At 51.5% G+C, this 17,864-nt stretch overlaps 1 protein-coding gene across 1 annotated transcript; it reads left to right on the top strand.

The window, feature by feature from the left end:
• The first annotated feature begins 3,943 nt into the window (after positions 1-3,943).
• Positions 3,944-17,629, top strand: Plaur (plasminogen activator, urokinase receptor). Its single transcript, XM_005361106.2, has 7 exons — positions 3,944-4,019; positions 6,702-6,812; positions 8,416-8,559; positions 14,339-14,494; positions 14,844-14,978; positions 16,326-16,472; positions 17,233-17,629. The coding sequence occupies exons 1-7, from the start codon at positions 3,959-3,961 to the stop codon at positions 17,460-17,462; spliced, it is 984 nt and encodes a 327-aa protein (XP_005361163.1). The 5' UTR covers positions 3,944-3,958; the 3' UTR covers positions 17,463-17,629.
• Positions 17,630-17,864: the final 235 nt, after the last annotated feature.

Raw genomic sequence — 17,864 nt, forward strand, 5'->3', positions numbered from 1 at the left:
TATCTCTCCAGCCGCCTTCCAGAATCTTTGTAAAAGATATCCTTAAAGCTTTATTTTATTTTATGCGTATAAGTGTTCTACCCGCATGTACACTACGTGCACGGTGGTGCCCTGAGAGACTGGACGAGGCTGTGAGCCACCATGAGGGTGCTGTGAACTGAATCTTCGTCCTCTCTAAGAACGGGCACTTTCAACCACTGAGCCATCATCTCCCCAGCCCCAAGAATCCTTTCTATTTCCAGTCACATGGGCAAGTTTCAGGATTGGGGATGGGAAGGGGAGCTGCCACATGTCCCAGGGGCTCAGTTTCCTTATCTGTGGTGAGGACTGGCCATGTAGATTTGTCCTCAGAACAGACCCTGCACCCACAGGCACCCAGCAACATGCAAATGGGGGGATAGCCTCATTTAAAATGTCCCTCACTGGATTGGGAGGTTGAGGCAAGCCTGGGCCTGGGCCACATACAAAGACCATGTCTCAAAAACACCAAAGGGAGAGGGTGATGGAGGCTGAGGCAGGATGATTGCCAGGAACCAGTGGTTAGCCAGGGATTCACAATGAGACCCTGTTTCAATAATCCCCCACACACACAAATAGAGAAAAGAAATGATCAAAAGTATAGCTGAGTGATAGCACTCTTACCCAGAATCCCCCAGAGAGGGGTTGGGGCGTGGCCTAGCATGCACAAAGGTCACACGTGCATTCCATCCCAGGTTACATCCCCAGCACTAAAGTTCTTTTTACATATTATTGTTGTTGTTGTTACCGTTATTATTATTTTGAAACAGGGTTTCTCTATGTAGCTCTGGATGTCCTGGAACTCATTCTGTAGACCAGGCTGGCCTTGAACATAGGAGATCCTCCTGCCTATGCCTCCCCAAGTGCTGAAATTAAAGCCCTGTGCCACTGCACCCAGCACTGAATTTTGAAATTTAGTGGGGGGAGCTGGAGAATGGCTCAGCAGTTAAAAGCACTAGTTGCTCTTCCAGAAGATCCAGGTATAGTTCTCCAAAGTGCACGTGATTCCCACGTTCTAGGGGTTCCAATGCCTTCTGTCCCCCCACCCTTGAGATTCCAGGACCCAAACCCAGGGCCCAACATGTCCTAGGCAAATGCTCTACCATTGAGTCACACCCCAGCCCCTCACTGGGAGATTCTAGGCAGGGGCTCTACCACTGAGTCACACCCCAGCCCCTCACTGGGGGATTCTAGGCAGGGGCTCTACCACTGAGTCACACCCCAGCCCCTCACTGGGGGATTCTAGGCAGGGGCTCTACCACTGAGCCACACCCCAGCTCTCCCAGACTCTTTCTGTCAGTCTCTCTTTCTCCATCTATCCCTCTAGCTCCTTGACTTGTGTTGCTGTCTCTGTGTTCTCTCTCTCTCCTCCCTTCCTTCTCGACCATTCCTCATCTCACTGTCTCTCAGTTCCTCTCTCCTGCCCTCACCCTCATCCCTTCACCTCATCTTTCCTTCCTCAGGCTGGGGAAGCCCCCACGTGCTGAGCCTCGCCCACAGTCCAGCAGCAGAATGAGAACCAGGTGAGTCACCAGAAGGACGGAGTGGACATTCTTGCAATTTTTCTACAGGTATCGGTGACTTGGCACCTTCCTTTGTCCCCTACTTCAACTCCTCTCTGGAACCTCCCAAAAGTCAGCACAATACAAAGTCACAGCTGAGGAGGAGGGTATGGAAGGAGACAGCTATGTAGGGGCGACGAAGGTGACAGACCCGGATAATGGCAACGCTCCTGATCCCCCTGCCTCAGCTTCCAGAACACTGAAATGACAGTTGTCCCTCACTATGCCTGGCGTCCTGGAGAGCTGGGGATGGAACCCTGCGCCTCGCCCCAGCCCAGCCCACTGTTCAGTCCCCACACCACCCCAAAGGGGGCCGTTTTCCAAGAAAGGAAACAGAAGGCCTGTGTTGGCTCAGGGTAACACAGCCAGGGAGTGGTCCATCCTGGCCACCAGCAGGCTGACAGCCACTGACCTCAGACTCCCTGGCTCCGCCCCAGCTTCCTTGTCTCTCAGGAAGAAGAATTTGGAGTCTTGCTGGCTGGGGTAAAAAACACAGCTCCCGCCTCAAAGGGGATGAGCGAGCTCATTCTAGAGCCAAACATGACTGACCATGGTGGGACACGGGTTCACACATGTTGACAGTACTGCAAAATGCAGGAAGGTGGGCTTTTGTTTGTGTGGTTGTTTTTGGTTTTTGTTTTTGTTTTTTCACAGTTTCTTTGTGTAGCCCTGGCTGTCCTGTCCTGGAACTTGCTCTGTAGACCAGTCTGGGCTTGAACTCACAGAGATTCATCCACCTGTTCTTTGCCTCCCGAATGCTGAGATTAAAGGCGTGAGCCACCACCACCCAGTCAGTCCCATTTTCTTATTTGTTGAATTATGATCTCTTAGGAGAAAGCATTTTATTTGGAACTTTTTCTTTTCCTTTTGGCTTATCTTAAAATTGTTAAATTAAGAAGTGGGAGTGTGGCTCAGTGGTAGAGCCCCTGCCTAGAATCCCCCAGTGAGGAGCTGGAGGTGTGGCTCAGTGGTAGAGCCTCTGCCTAGAATCCCCCAGTGAGGGGCTGGGGTGTGGCTCAGTGGTAGAGGGATGCCTTGGGCTCCATCCTTCCTAGCTCAGGCCTCGGTGATTCAGGAGACACACTGTGAGATCACTACTGTACAGGTAGCTGCTACTCACTCATTGCTTTCTGCTCTCTCGGGTTCCCACACACCAGTCACACTGACCTGCTTGTGATTCTGTACCCTCGGGGCCTTTGCACTGACTGTCTCTTCCCTGTGTCTCTCTCCCAGTTTCTGTTTCCCTGGGCCCCCATTAGACTTCTTTCCCAGCTACAGTGAGACTCCCTCACAGAGGAGCTTGCCTCTCCCTGGTACCCTTGCTCTTCCTTCAACATTTTTCCCTGATGCAAAAGATTAGATAACAAGACATCCTCCCCATGTCACGGCCACGAGGGTGGGACCCTTGCTTCATTTCCTGTGGTGTCCACTGTTCCTGGAATGGTGTCCAGCACAAAGGCGGTCTTGGGGAGGTGCTGAAGAACTTGGTGAGCCCTCCATTTTGGCGAGTCAGTGTTCTGTTCTAGATGTGTCCTCTGCTTGGCACTGCTCTGCCTGGGCAAGGTGTGGTACCATGCCTGTGATTCTGCAACAGGCAGATCTCTGTGAGTTCAAGACCAGCTTGGTCTACAGAGTGAGTTTCAGGACAGACAGGGCTACAAAGAGAAGCCATGTATGTATGTATGTATGTATGTATGTATGTGTGTGTGTATTGTGTATGTATGTATATGTACATTTATATATGAAAACTCTGGTTGATAAGAAACAGTCAAGGCCAGAGATGGTTTTAACCTTTGCTCTTTCTTTCCTTCTTTCCTTCCTTCCTTCCTTCTTTCCTTCCTCTCTTTCTTTCTCTCTTCCTCTCTTTCTATTTTGTTTTGAGACAGGATTTCTCTGTGTAGCCCTGGCTGCCCTAGTACTCACTCTGTAGACCAGGCTGGCCTTGAACTCAGAGATCTTCTGCCTCTACCTCTGCCTCCCCGGGTACCAGGATTGCAGACCACACACCTGCCTCAACAAAACTGTTTCTAGGTAGCGTTCACTGCAAAGCTCACCTCCCTCCTAACTAGACTCCTATGGTTTCCCCTCCCTGACCCTTCTACTAACCGACACTTAGCTACATTCCACCGTCCTAGGACACCTGGGATTTGAACACAGCGAATGGGACGACAGGGTTGTGACCTCAGAGACCCTGAGTCAGGCCTCCTGGGATGGGTAGCTTTGTGTGCTAGGGATGAGGAAGGAGAGGCACCCACACAACCCGGGCTGACTCACGCTTAAGCAAACGGTGGGCGGAGCCCTTGGGCCACAAAACTGTCTCCTTCCCTGCGCTCCTCTCCCACTAGAGCAGAGGTGAAGGGAGACACCCAGACGCGAGCATGGGCCTCAGGGGGAGGCTGCTACTGCTGCTGCTGCTGCTGCTGACGGCCTGGGTCCCAGGTAAGGACTGGGTGGTGACAGCCGGGGTGAGTTAGGGGGAAGGGAGCCCAGCACTCAACCCTTCTCCTCCCACCCAACTACTCTTCGGGTGTGTTCTCCAGAACACATTTAGACATCCCACGTGGCACATTTAGACGCCCGGAGGCATTCATTTAGCAAACCGATCTCTGGCGCTGTCCCAGGCTCTGCAGTCAAACTGCAGGACGCGGGAGGCACAGAGACGTTAAGTAGCTGGTGCCAAATTGCACAACTAGCGACTGAATGTGACTCCCGGGGGCCGCTTCCCACAGTGTTCTCTTTTCGGTGGGGATGGGATCCAGCTTTGGGGTAGGAGGGAGATCGCCCCCCCCCCCCCAGCATTTCCAACGGACCCGTCCCTCGAGTACATTTGGCTTTCGCTACTTCCTCACCTGCTTCCTCCAGGAAGTGTAGGGGGAAAGGTGTTGAGAAAGCAGAGGAAATGGAGAAGGAATTGAGTCAGCGTTTAGGGCGGTGAATAACCCTCCGGATCCGCGAGAGGCCGGGGCTGACTAATGGTCTGGGAAGGGGACCTTCGCGGGAGGTCCGGGTGGCCAGGGAGCTGGAGGGGGTACGGGTGGGGGTGCAAAGGGGAGGGGCTCTTGGCGTAGAAAGGCGACCTGGCGCAGAGCAGACCGGCTCAGAGTTGCAGACGGGACCTCGGGGTCCCAGACTGCTCTTACTGTGAATTAGAGCCCAGGGATGACAGCCCCGCGGAGAGGAGCCTGAAGTGGGGCTACCACCTGGGTTCGGAGCAGGCTGTGTGGTTTAGGACAGTTACCTAGCCTTTCTGTTCCGGGAACGTGACTGGGAAACTGGGGAGGATCCAGAGCCTAATAGGCTGGAGCTCTGGTCCTGATTAGAACCTAGGATGTCTGGGGCGGGGCCACGAGCTTGAGGAAGAATTAGAAGACCTGGAGGAGGGGCTCCAAGCCAGGGGAGGGGCCAGGAGCGGGACTAACTTTTAGGGCCTGTGGTGGGTCTATGACCTGATTTAGGTTCGATTTACAGGGGTCGCCCAAGCCATCGGAAAACACAGATAATTATGATTAATAACAGTAGCAAAGTACAGTTATGAAATAGCAAGGAGCTGGGCGGTGGTGGAGCACACCTTTAATCCCAGCACTCGGGAGGCAGAGACAGGCGGATCTCTGTGAGTTCGAGGCCAGCCTGGTCTACAAGAGCTAGTTCCAGGACAGGCTCTAAAACTACAGTGAAACCCTGTCTCGAAAAACAAAAAAAATAAAAATAAAAAGAAGTAGCAAAGAAAATAATTTTGTTAGGGAGTCACCACTGTTATTCTTTTTTAAAAATATGCTGCAAGATCCCCGCGGCAGTAGGGAGCAGAAATGCTGTAGGTCCCAAATGGTGGTAGCGGGCCATGTGGTGGCAGGCAGCGGGCCCTGGGAGCAGCCAGTCTCAGGCAGAGACAGCTGCTGGTCTCAGAGCAGGGGTGGCGGGCCATGTGGCAGCAGGCAGTGGGCCCCAGGCAGAAACGGCTGCTGGTCCCTGAGCAATGGCTGGTCCCAGGCAGAGAGACACATGGCGGGCGGGCAGAAGACAAAAACATGGATAGACATGACATGCAGGGTGAGGTTGAATGTTTATTCAGGGGGTTATGGAGGAAAGGGGGGACAGAGAGAGAGGGAGAGAGGGGGAGAGAAAGAAGAGAAAGAGACAGAGAGGGGGGAAGCAGAGAAGTAGGGAGAGAGGCAGAAGCAAAGCTGCCTCTCCGAGAGGAAGATGGAAAAGAGAGCAAGCTCAGGCAGGAAACTGAAGATCAGCCTGCCTCAGCGAATAGGGGAGGGAGTGGGCGTGGCTTGTCTCTTAAAGGGACCAAAACCATAACAACCACAACATGAGAAACTGTATTAAAGGGTCGCGACATTAGGAAGGCTGAGAACCTCTGGTCTATGTAATTAAGGTGAAGTCCGGACAGAGCAGAATGTTGTGGGAAAATGCCCTTAAACGGAGGCAGGTGGATCTCCACATTCAAGGCCCGCCTGGTTTGCATAGAATTCCAGACTACACATATGTAATGATCAATGAAATAATATAAATGTAGGAAGAAAATTTAAGGGAAGAGTCAGAGGGCGTGGTTATAGTAGAGATTAGAGTCTGAAGCAGGGCTGAGGAAGTCGGTACGGCTAGAATGTTGGGCGGAGCTAGAGAAGGAAGATGGGCAGGAGTTGTGGGGCGGGGCTAGCGCCTGGGTGAGGGTGGAGCTAAGGTGGAGCTAGAACCTAGCAGAGATGTTGGGGAGGTAAGAAGAATGCTTTTGGAGCTCACTCACCTAATTTTGGAGGGCTTGATGGTGAGGTTATAGCTTCAGGATGAAGCTCAGGTCTTGGAGAGAGCACTGTAGAGAAGCTACAGAAAGGGGTGGAACCTGGATCTCCAGTGGATAGGAGATCCATGTAACAGAACTGACCGAGGTCGTATTGGAAGGACACAGCACCGAAATGGGAGCCAGGGTTAGAAGTCCTGCAAGAGGCCAGAGTTACAACGAAGGGCAGCTGATGCATGTCTGTAATCCCAGCACACAGGAGGCTGAGGCAGGAGGGTTACTGTGAGTTTGAGGTCCGCTTGGACTATATAGCTGGGGGGAAGGGAGCAGATCCTGGCTCTGAACCTGTTGACCACCTCCCTCTCTTCCCCTCGCAGCCTGCCAGGGCCTGAAGTGCCTGCAATGTGAGAGTAACCGGGACTGCTTGGTGAAGGAGTGTGACCTGGAAGAGGATCTTTGCAGGACCACGGTATTTCGTGAGTGGGAAGGTAAGGTCGACCCCCACCGCCAACAATAGGCTAGAAAACCTTCTCTCTCCAGACAGTAAGGAAATGCAGATGTTTAAACATCTAAGGAGGCTGGAGAGACGGCTCAGCACCTAAGACCAGCTGCTTCTCCAGTAGCCCTGAATTCAGTCCAGAGATCCACGTGGGCTGGCGCACAACCACCATAACCAGCTCCAGGAAGGAGCTCACTGAGGCCCTCCCCTGCACTTCCGTGCACGTACTCACCTACAGACACACAAACGCTTGGATCTTTTTTTTTTTTTTTTTGGTTTTTCGAGACAGGGTTTCTCTGTGGCTTTGGAGCCTGTCCTGGAACTAGGTCTTGTAGACCAGGCTGGTCTCGAACTCACAGAGATCCTGCTCGCTTGGATCTTGAAAAGGACCCAGGTTCAATTCACAGCACCTCCATGGCAGCTCACCACCTCCTCAGGCAGCAGGCACGAATATCGTGCACAGACACGCAATCAGGCAAAACATTCATACACACAAAATAATAAAATCTATCTAAAAAGATTTTTTAAAATAAAGTATCAGTGAGAAGCCCAATGCCTTTAATCCCAGCACTGGTGAGGCAGAGGCAGACGGATCTCTGTGAGTTCAAGGCCTCTGGTCTACAGAGCTAGTTCCAGGACAGCCAGGGCTACACAAAGAAACCCTGGATCGAAAAAAAAAATCCTAAAAAAGAAACATGTTGGTGAGACCCTGGAGGGCATAAATTGGCACATGTGCCACACACAGCAATACCAAATATTTTTGCTTTGCTTTGGGGTTAGTGGTACATGGCGGGGGGGGGGGGTGGCATTTGATTTGGTTTGGTTGTTGTTGTTTGGTCCTGGATTATTTTTAAGACAGGGTCTCATGTAGCCCAGGCTAGCCTTAAACTTGCAATGTAGCTGAGGATGACCTTGAACATGCCTCCTAAAGACTGGGATTATAAGTGTGCACCACCACATCTGACTTAAATGTAACTATCCGAGTCAGCAGGGCCGTGGTGGCGCACACCCTTAATCTGAGCACTCTGTAGGCAGAGGCAGGAGAATCTCTGAGTTCGAGACCAGCCTGGTCTACAGAGTGAGTTCCAGGACAGCCAGGGCTACACAGAGAAACCCTGTCTCAAAAAGCAAACAAACCAACACAAAACCTACCTAAGATAAGGGTAGAGAGACAACGGAGCAGGTTAAAGCACCTGGTACTAAAGAGCTGGTGCTTCGGGACACACCTGTAGCCCTACTGCTGGAGAGTGGAGGCAAGGGGGTTGGGACCCCCCAAACCAGTCTGGGCTACATAGCAAGACCCTAACTCAGAAACATTAGTGTTTTTCTTTCTATCGAAGGCACCTCCCTGCTGGCTTCATTCACCTTGGGAGAGAGTTGTAGATGGATCCAGAAAATCCCAATGGTGTACATGGAGGAGGGGAAGATAATTCTAGAAAATAACAGAATTGACCCAAACAAGGAGTGGCACTAGGGGCGGGTGACCCCGAGACCAGGAGTGGCACTAGGGGCGGGTGACCCCGAGACCAGGAGTGTCAGGGACTTGTCGGAACTAGGGGCCCTCTAGCGGACTATACCTGTATTCCTCCTAGCTGATGAAGAACTGGAGGTGGTGATGAGAGACTGTGCCCATTATGAGAAGACCAACAGGACCATGAGTTACCGAGTGAACTCCAAGATCATCAGCCTGGCAGAGGTCGTGTGTGCCACAGACAGATGCAACAGACCGAGGCCTGGTGAGTTGGGTGTCCTCGCCGCCCCCAGCTGAAGCCACGATTCCACTCCCAGACCTACATCCTTCACCCCAGCACCAAGGCTGTTCCTTAGTCTGGGACCTCGCTCATCCCTGCCCAGCCCCATGTCACTTCTCCCAGTTGTGTCTCCCAAATCATCTCCCTCTCCACCTCGAAATATTCTCACACCCAATTGTTTTGCTTGGATGAGACACTTGAGATACACTGTCTAGTGCAGGCTGGCTGACAACGGGAGATCCTCCTGCCTCAGCTTCCTGAGGGCTGGGATTATAACTCTGAGCTGCCACACCTAGCCATTCCAATACTATGGGATTATAAAAGCATCCCTGGGCTGTGAGGTGACAAACCTGACTGTCACGTGTTTGACGACACATCCGCCAGGCTCGGTGGAACTTGCCCATTATCCTAGCTGCTCAGATGCTGATACAGGCAGATGACACACTGAAGGTCAGTTGGGGTGTTCAGACTCAGTCTCAATAAAGAAAAACTAGAAAGGACCAGAGAGATGGTACCTTGGGTAAAGGTGCCTGTCGCTCAGGTCTTGTGACCTGAGTTCAATGCTTGAATCCCATGTAAAGGTGGAATGGGGGAACTGACTCTCTCCAAAGTAGCCCCCCTGACCTGCACACACACACACACACACACGCACACACGCACGCACACACGCACGCGCGCACACACACACCATCATCATCATTAAACATTTAAAATGTTTTAATCTAAAAAAGTAGGGTTGTGGGTGTGGCTCAGTGGTAGAGCCCCTGCCTAGAATCCCCCAGTGAGGGGCTGGGGTGTGGCTCAGTGGTAGAGCACCTGCCTAGAATCCCCCAGTGAGGGGCTGGGGTGTGGCTCAGTGGTGGAATCCCTGTCTAGCATGTGTGATATCTTTGTTTTCCTCCCCAACAACAACAACAACAACAACAACAACAAAAGAGGTGATCCTTGATGAGGAATGTGTGGGATCAGTGAGCAGATAAAAGAGAAGTTCATGAGCCTTTTGATTGACGGCTTTAGGGTGTGATCAGCGGTCCAAGTGCACACAGAGAGGGCCAGGGCAGATGAGGAAGGAGCAGCACTCCTTGCTGCTCTTCCTGCAGGGTTGGCCCTGGGTGGGAATTGATTATGAGGGCCCGCTTCCCATGGTCCTCATGAGGGAAGAGACTGCCTTTGTGCCTGGTTTGTCTCTTCTTCCGACTACCTACAAGCCATCTCTGGTGCAAGGCTGAGTTGTGTGTGCATAGTTTCCTTTTATATATATAAATATATATATTGGTTTAAGTGTGTGCAGATGCTTTCCATGTTACACGTGAAGGTCAAAGGTCAACTTGTGAGCGTTGCTTCTCTCATTCTATTGTGATGGTCACGGGTCTTGGACTTGGGTCTTCAGGTTTGGCTACACGCGTCTGTACCCGCTGAGCTATCTTGATGACCCTGGATTAGTTTATTTGTATATTGGTTTGTTTTTGTTTTTGAGACAAGGTCTCTCTATTATGGAGCCCTGGCTGTCCTGGAACTCACTCTGTAGACCAGGCTGGCCTCAAACTCACAGAGATCCACCTGCCTCTGCCTCCAGTGCTGCCATGTCTGTTTTTTGTTTGTTTGTTTGTTTGTTTGTTTGTTTCTTAGATAGCCCTCTCTGGCTTTGAACTTGCCGTGTGGCCATGGGTAGCCCGGAATGCCTGGTCCTCCCGCCTCCACCTCCTGAGTGCTGGGATCCCAGGCATGCATCAATCACACCGGCTTTATTCGGTGCTGGCGATGGAACACAGAGCTTTTTGCAAGCTAGGCAAGCGCTCTACCAACTACACCACGTCCCTAGACCCTCTCTCCTATTTTTTTTTATCACCCCCCAACCCACACTTCTATTTTTGACAAATGTTTCTGCCCTTAGCGTGGGAGACAGATTCGAGGGAACTAGACCATGAGGGGAAATGAGCACGGGTGGATGAGGGTGAGGTTGTCCACTAAAAAGGTAGCCAGATGGCAGTTACGCTGGGCAGGGACAAAACTGTCCTGATGGAATAGCTTTGGCGGGTAGAAAAGGAGACCTCAGTGATATGTGACCTGAGGATAGAAGCTTCTTTTTCCGGGAGTCCCTTATGTCGGTGTAATGCTTTTGCGGGTGACAGCCATGAAGCTGGACAAATGACAGAGTCTCGGAAGAGTACACAGCAGAGGAAGGAACTCGGGGCCCTGTGATTCAAGGCAGACAAAGTTTCACAGGTGGCACGGTTCATTCCCGAGCCCTGTTCCAACTCACCGACTCAGAGCTGTGAAAGGAAACAGCCACAGGGAGAGGGTCGAGAGACGCAGGTGGCTGGGTGGGGGCAGGGTCCCCTGATCTGGAGACAATTTTCCCTCCAGTTTTTGGCAAGCAGACGTGCAGACGTAAGGTGTCCCAGCAGCAGTGAGCTGAGCTTCCCCCAAGACACATGGGACTGAGCTAGAGAGGTGCAAGTAGCCACCTCAGACACCCTGAGACCCTAGCCAGGAGGTGAAGGGGGAGCTGAGACAGATCAGCCCATCAGGAGCTGAACATGGCTATGGGCACCTGGGAGGGAAGCACTTGGGAAGCTGGGTGAGGAGGATGGCGAGTTCTAGAACAGACGTTGACTGATTAAAAGGGATGGAAAAGAATAATTTAGAGCTGTGTGCTTGTGTGTGTTTATGTGTGTTTGTGTGTGTACATGAGTATGTCAGCACTGTGTGAGCACATGTGCATGCATGTGTGAGCATACACATGTGGATGCGTGCACTCGTGTGTGTGCACGTATGTGAGTGCACATGTATGCACATATGTGCATGTGTGCGCTCATGTGTGCGAGCGTATGTGGGTACACGTGTGTGCTCATGTGTGTGTGCTTGCACATGTGTGCACGTATGTGCGTGCATGTGTGTGCATGTATGTGAGCGCACATGTATGTGCATATGTGCGTGTATGTGCATGCGTGCGCTCATGTGTGTGCACGTATGTGCGTGTATGTGCATGTGTGTGCACATGTATGCACATATGTGCGTGTGTGTACAAGTGTGCGAGCGTGTGTGCTCACATGCATGCACATGTGCTCATGCGTGTACATGTGTGTGCGTGTACAAATAGCCAGAGGAAGGAGATGAGTGTTCTATTCTGTCACTCTCCACTTTATTCTCTTCCTAAGTGTCTCACTAGACTTGAGGATAGACTGGCAGCCAGCAAGCCTAAGTCATCCTCCAGACTCTCCCCCAACGCCCGAGACTGGGATCACAGGCCTGTACCACTATAATTAGTTCTGGGGATCAAATTCAGATCCTCAAGTTGTCCAGCCAGCGCCAACTAAGCTAAAGAAAAGAGCTACAGTCTGCCATGGTGGCATATGCCTATCATCCCAGCATGGTGGCATGCGCCTATCATCCCACACATGGAGGGTGCGGTAGAAGGATTTCTGTAAATTCCAGGCCAGCCAGGTCCACTTAGCAGGTTCCTGACTGCAGAGGAAGACCTACTCTCAAAAAACCAATCAAATAAGAGCAACCCAAATAAATAAAAACGGGAAAATACTTATGTAGCTTGTGGTTTGAGAGACAGGAAGTCCACACAGCGTGCTGCTGGCTCCAGCCAGAGCTCTTCCCCCAACACACGCAAGCACACTGCACCTGCTCCCAAACCCCATCACCTCATGACTGCATGCTGAGGGAGAATTCAAAACACAGGAAACCGCAGACTGGGGTGGCTCAGTGGTTAAGACATCGACTGCTCTTCCAGAGGACCCAGGTTCAGTTCCCAGTACCCACATCAGGCAATAACTCCAGTTCTGGGGTTCTACGCCCTCTTCTGAAGGAAAAAAATTAAGAACAGTTTTAATTCCTGGGAGTCAACTCAAATTCCTTTCCAAAATTAATTTATTAATTAATCCCTTCCTAAAACCATGCTGTGAAGGACTGGACAGCTTCCCACTTGCCCCCTGCCATAAAGGTCCTCCTCTCTCACCCTGCCACTCTGAAAACTGAGCTACATCCACACATGGCAGAGGCAGGTAGAGACTCAGGTGTGTGGTAGCAGGAGAACCCAAGGCAACATTACACAGAAATGCATGTCAGGCCTTTGTTTTCAGTACCACAAATGGAAGATAGGGTCTTGAGTATGCCAGTTCTGTACGGCTGCGCCACACCCCAGCCCCTCACTAGAGATTCTAGGCAGGGGCTCTGCCACTGAGCCACACCCCAGCCCCTCACTGGGGGATTCTAGGCAGGGGCTCTGCCACTGAGCCACACCCCAGCCCCTCACTGGGGGATTCTAGGCAGGGGCTCTATCACTGAGCCACACCCCAGCCTCACTTAGGGAATCCTCCTGCCCGTCTCCCACGTGGTTCTCTCCACTGCCATCACCATGATGGGTAAGACCATTTGTGAGACTGGAGAGAGATTTGTGAATGGACAATGAGGAAATAAAAAAGGAACTAAGATGCTTCCTGAAGGTCACATGACCCACAGTTAGAAGAGCATCCTGGGAAGAAGTGTGCTGGAAATTCTTGTTTGTTTGTTTGTTTTCCTGTGACCCAGTCTCACTATGTACCCCAGGCTAGCCCCAAAACTTGCCATCTTCCAGCCTCACCCACCAAAGTCCAGGGGTGACAGGAATGCACCACGGTGCCTGGAGAAAGATCTGCTTTTGGTTTTTGTGGATGTTTGAGGGAAGGAGCATGCTGTGGGCCTTTTAGGCATTTTTCCTTGAACAAGATAGATGATTTGGCTCCGGGTGGAATGATTCACTTAGTCGCCTTGAGCTTGCCAGTGGGCTGCCTCCGCTCAGACGCAGCTCTAATCTCCTGGGTCAGGAAAGAGAGGCTGTGCCAGGCCGGAGGATGGCGTGAGCCAAAGCCTGGGGAAAGGGTGGCATGGTGTTTCCAGGGAAAAGCAACTGGTCCAATTGGCCTCCGCTAGACACTTTGAGCAAAATAACAAAGTTATCATGGATCCGTCAAGTAAGGCTTTGATCTTTTGGTTCATTCATCTGTGAGTGATAATCGTGACTATAAGATAGACCATCCTAGAGTAAAGGCAGAGATAAGAATGTGCTATTTGATGAAACAGCTGGAGATAAAGGATTCTGGGTTCTGGTTACATTGTGAGACCTTACATCCCCCTCCCCCTCAAAAAAATTAAGGGCTAAGAATGTAACTTGATCGTAGAGCCCCTGCCTAGAATTCCCCAGTGAGGGGCTGGGGCATGGCTCATTGGTAGAGCCCCTGACTAGAATCCCCCAAGTAAGGGGCTAGAATGTAACTTGATCGTAGAGCCCCTGCCTAGAATTCCCCAGTGAGGGGCTGGGGCATGGCTCATTGGTAGAGCCCCTGACTAGAATCCCCCAGTGAGGGTCTGGTGAGGGTCTGTGTTCTGAGACCGGGGAGCCAGTATGGAAGAGAGCATGGGAGGAGCTGGTGCTGGGAGATGAGGCAGGAGAGGTCACCAGGACACAGTCTTCAGTAGACCTTGAATGCCGCAATCAGGTAGCTAAGCTTTATTCTAAGAACAGTGGGGAGCTATGGGAAGGCAGAGCAGAGGAGACTGTAAAGGCTTCCTCCTAGGGCCGCGTGAGAGAACGAGATGGAGGGTGGTCATGGCAAGAGCAGGGGCTGATATTGAGGGGTACCCAAGACTGAAAAGAACATGCTAAGTTCTAGAAAGGTTTGGGATAAGTAGGCTTGGTGATTGACTGATGAGTTCAGAGGGGAGTTCTCTGCGGGAGCTGGGCCTCCAACCCACCCCTTTCCTTTGTTCCTAGGAGCCCGGGGGATTGCCTTTCCCCGGGGCCGGTACCTTGAGTGTATGTCCTGTAGCTCTTTGGACCAGAGCTGTGAGAGGGGCCGGGAGCAGAGCCTGCAATGCCGCTATCCTGGGGAACAGTGTGTTGAAGTGGTGACCCTGCGGAGCATGGAACGTAAGTGCTCACCTGCAGGGAGGTCCACTTCCAGGCTGTACCTAAGGGAGGCCCTCAAGCACCAGGACTGTAGCAAGAGGCAACTGCCCCCCCCCCACACACACACACATACGAACATCCATCCTTTCTTTTAGTAGGGGTTCTTTCTGGAAATTTCACAAATGTATGAAGTTCTGTTTATCATATGGGCCTCCTTTATCATACAGCAAAGGGAGAATTGAAAGTGCAGTCCTTTGGCTAGGGGTGAAGTTAGCCTAAAAAACAAGAGGCCTCTAAGGAAACGGGGGTACCCAGAGGCAGCAAATCCACAATCAGCCCCTTACCATAACCTGACCTCTGCCCCTTGCAGGGAACTTAAAGGATGAGAACTACACCAAAGGCTGTGGCAGTCTTCCCGGGTGTCCAGGCATAGCCGGTTTCCACGGCAACCACACCTTTCACTTCCTGAAATGCTGCAACTCCTCCCACTGCAATCGTGGCCCAGGTGAGGGACAGGGTGGGGTGGACGCTGTTGGCTCTGTCTGGAACTGCCGTTCTCTCTCTCTTAAGTCCTCTTTCTCCTTCCAGGGTCAGTTATTACCTCTTCCTGGAAGCCGGGTTCAGGGCCCCTCCTTCAGCACACGCAGCCACTCAACTCCCCCCCCCCACACACACACCCATAGCTCTGCCCACCCTGGGTCAGAACTGTCTGGTGACAAAGCCGTGAGTCCTAAGAAGGTGGAACCAGGCTGTCCTGGCCACTGTGGTATCCCAGCACAGTCGGCATGAGGTTAAGGCCAAAGAAGCTACTTCATGCAAATGTATTAAATAGAGCCCGAGAGGTGGCTCAGTGGTTAAGGGCACCCAGGTTTGAGTCCCAGCGCCCACATGGCTGCTCACAACTGTAACTGTAGCTCCAGGGATCTGATGCCCTCTTCTGGACTCTATGGGTACTGCATGCATGCAGTACACAGACTCAGGTGTCAAAAAATGGGCTGGAGAGATGGCTCAGAGGTTAAGAGCGCTGGCTGTCCCAGAGGTCCTAAATTTAGTTCCCAGGATCCATACTGGGCAGCCACCTCCGCTAACTCCAGCTGCAAGGGTTCTGATGCCTCTGCAGGTCACACAGTGTACACGCATATCATTTTGACTTTTAAATTTGCATTTATTTTGTGTGTATGTATGTTCATGCATGCAAGGGAGCACACCGTGGTCCATGTGTGAAGGTCAGAAGACGACTTTCAGGGGCCAGTTCTTCCACCGTGTGGGTCCTAGGGCTTAAATTCAGGTCATCAGACTTGGCTCAAACTCTTCTACCTGCTGAGCCATCTTATCAGCCCTAGAATTATATTTAACACTAATTAATTTGTTTGATTGGTTGGTTGATTTTTGGTTTTAAGAGACAGGGTTTCTCTGTGGAACAAGCCTAGCTGTCCTGGAACTAGTTCTTGTAGACCATGCTGGCCTTAAACTCACAAAGATTCTCCTGCCTCTGCCTCCCAAATGCTGGGATTGAAGGCGTGTGCCACCACCGCCAGGCTAAGCTAATTAATTTAAACCTTAAGAAAGACAGGTGGCCAATGGCTGTCATAGTGAACAATGTCACCCTGTATGGTAACTTCTGAGAGAATAGGGCTTGTTTCATAATACATAGTTAGTTAAGGGTCCCCCAAAAAGCCTAGCTGGATGTGGGTGGGGCTCAGTTCTAGAGAACAGGACCCAAAAGAAGGTGTAGTTCCCACATATGACCGCCAGGTGGCGCCCTAGCATCTCGGGCTGAGCGTGGGCAGAAGTTGGATGGTTGCAAGGTCCCAATGCTTATCTTCGGTCCCTGTCTTTTTTCATCTTTAAGTTCTGGATCTTCAGGGCTTACCACCGAATGGCTTCCAGTGCTACAGCTGTGAGGGGAACAGCACCCATGGGTGTTCCTCCAAAGAGATTTCCCTCACTGACTGCCGGGGACCAATGAATCAGTGCCTGGAGGCCACTGGCTTAGATGGTAAGGTCCCATGGGAGCTGGAAGGGGACCCTCTGGGGCACAGGGCGCTGACCAGACTGATTGACAGATGGGCAGGACCTATCCCAGGTAGATTTTCCTATGGAAAAGATGGTATTGATCTGCAGAAAGGGCAAATCGCAATAAGAGGATTGGCCCTGTCAAACCAACAACAATCCGCCTTGTTACATATTAGCTAAATAATTTTTGAGACAGGGTCTCACTATATAGCCCTGGCTACCCTGGAACTCTATGTAGACCAGACTGGCCTCAAACTCACAGAGAGCCGCCTGCCTCTGCCTCCCAAGTACTGGGATTCAAGACATGCCCCATTATAGCTGGCCTCATAAATAATAGTTTTGATGACGGAAAAAAAATAGCCTGTGTTTGTCATAATGAAAAAGTGCAAAGAGGAGACTGTCGTTGTTTATGGTATGGCAACCCTCTTCCCGTCTGGATCTAATATCAGATATCTGGTCCTCGTTGTCTGCTTTCGTGTTCAGCCTGTTGCAATATCAGTTGTCCTGGGGTTTCTCTGGAAAAGTATCTCTCAGACACTCAGAAGCTCGGAAGGGCCAGATGACATCTTAGAGTTCCTATGAAACCAAACCTGGTGTGAGTCTGAGAGACCGCCGGGGGTCCCCTGGAACACATTTTGGGAGCAGTGCTCATAATAGGGGGTGCAGGTGGCTATAGCGACCAGCATCAGGAGCCTGCCTCTTTCCTGAGAATTCCTGGCTCACTGACCCTCCTCCTTCCTCAGTGGTGGGAAACCAGAATTACACTGTGCGAGGCTGCGCCACAGCTTCCTGGTGCCAAGGCTCCCACGTGGCAGACGCCTTCCTCCTGACCCACCTCAACGTCTCCTGCTGCGACCGCAGTGGCTGTAATGGCCTCAGAAGCGCTGCCCCTAGGCCAGGCGCTGCCCACCTGAGCCTCGTCGTCTCCCTGCTCCTGACCTTCAGACTGTGGGGTGTCCTCCTCTGGACCTGAGGTTGAGCCCCCAGACCTGGCTGGATCCAGGGACTTTGTCCTCCCTCGTGTGCGCCATTGTGTTGTCTTCGGGCCTCAACTTTTCTAAGAACCAGAAGAGAAGCAGAGCAAAGGCTGCAGGCAGCGGGGGCTCTTGGCGAATATTGTTGCTATTGTTATTATTATCATTGTTACTCCTCTAATTTATTTTATATATATAAATAAATAAATAAAAGATTTTTGTACCAGTGAACAAGGCAGGGGCTTGTCACATTTAGCTTTGAGATGAAAGTGGGGAGGGGGTGTCTCTTTTCTTTGATTTTATTTTGAGACAAGGTCTCACTCTGTGGTCTTGGCTGTAGACCAGGCTAGCCTCAAACTCAGAAATTCGCCTCTCTCTGCCTCCTGAGTGCTGAGATTAAA

Source organism: Microtus ochrogaster, linkage group LG4 (assembly GCF_000317375.1).
Source record: "Microtus ochrogaster isolate Prairie Vole_2 linkage group LG4, MicOch1.0, whole genome shotgun sequence".
In the NCBI taxonomy this organism is placed as follows: domain Eukaryota; kingdom Metazoa; phylum Chordata; class Mammalia; order Rodentia; family Cricetidae; genus Microtus; species Microtus ochrogaster.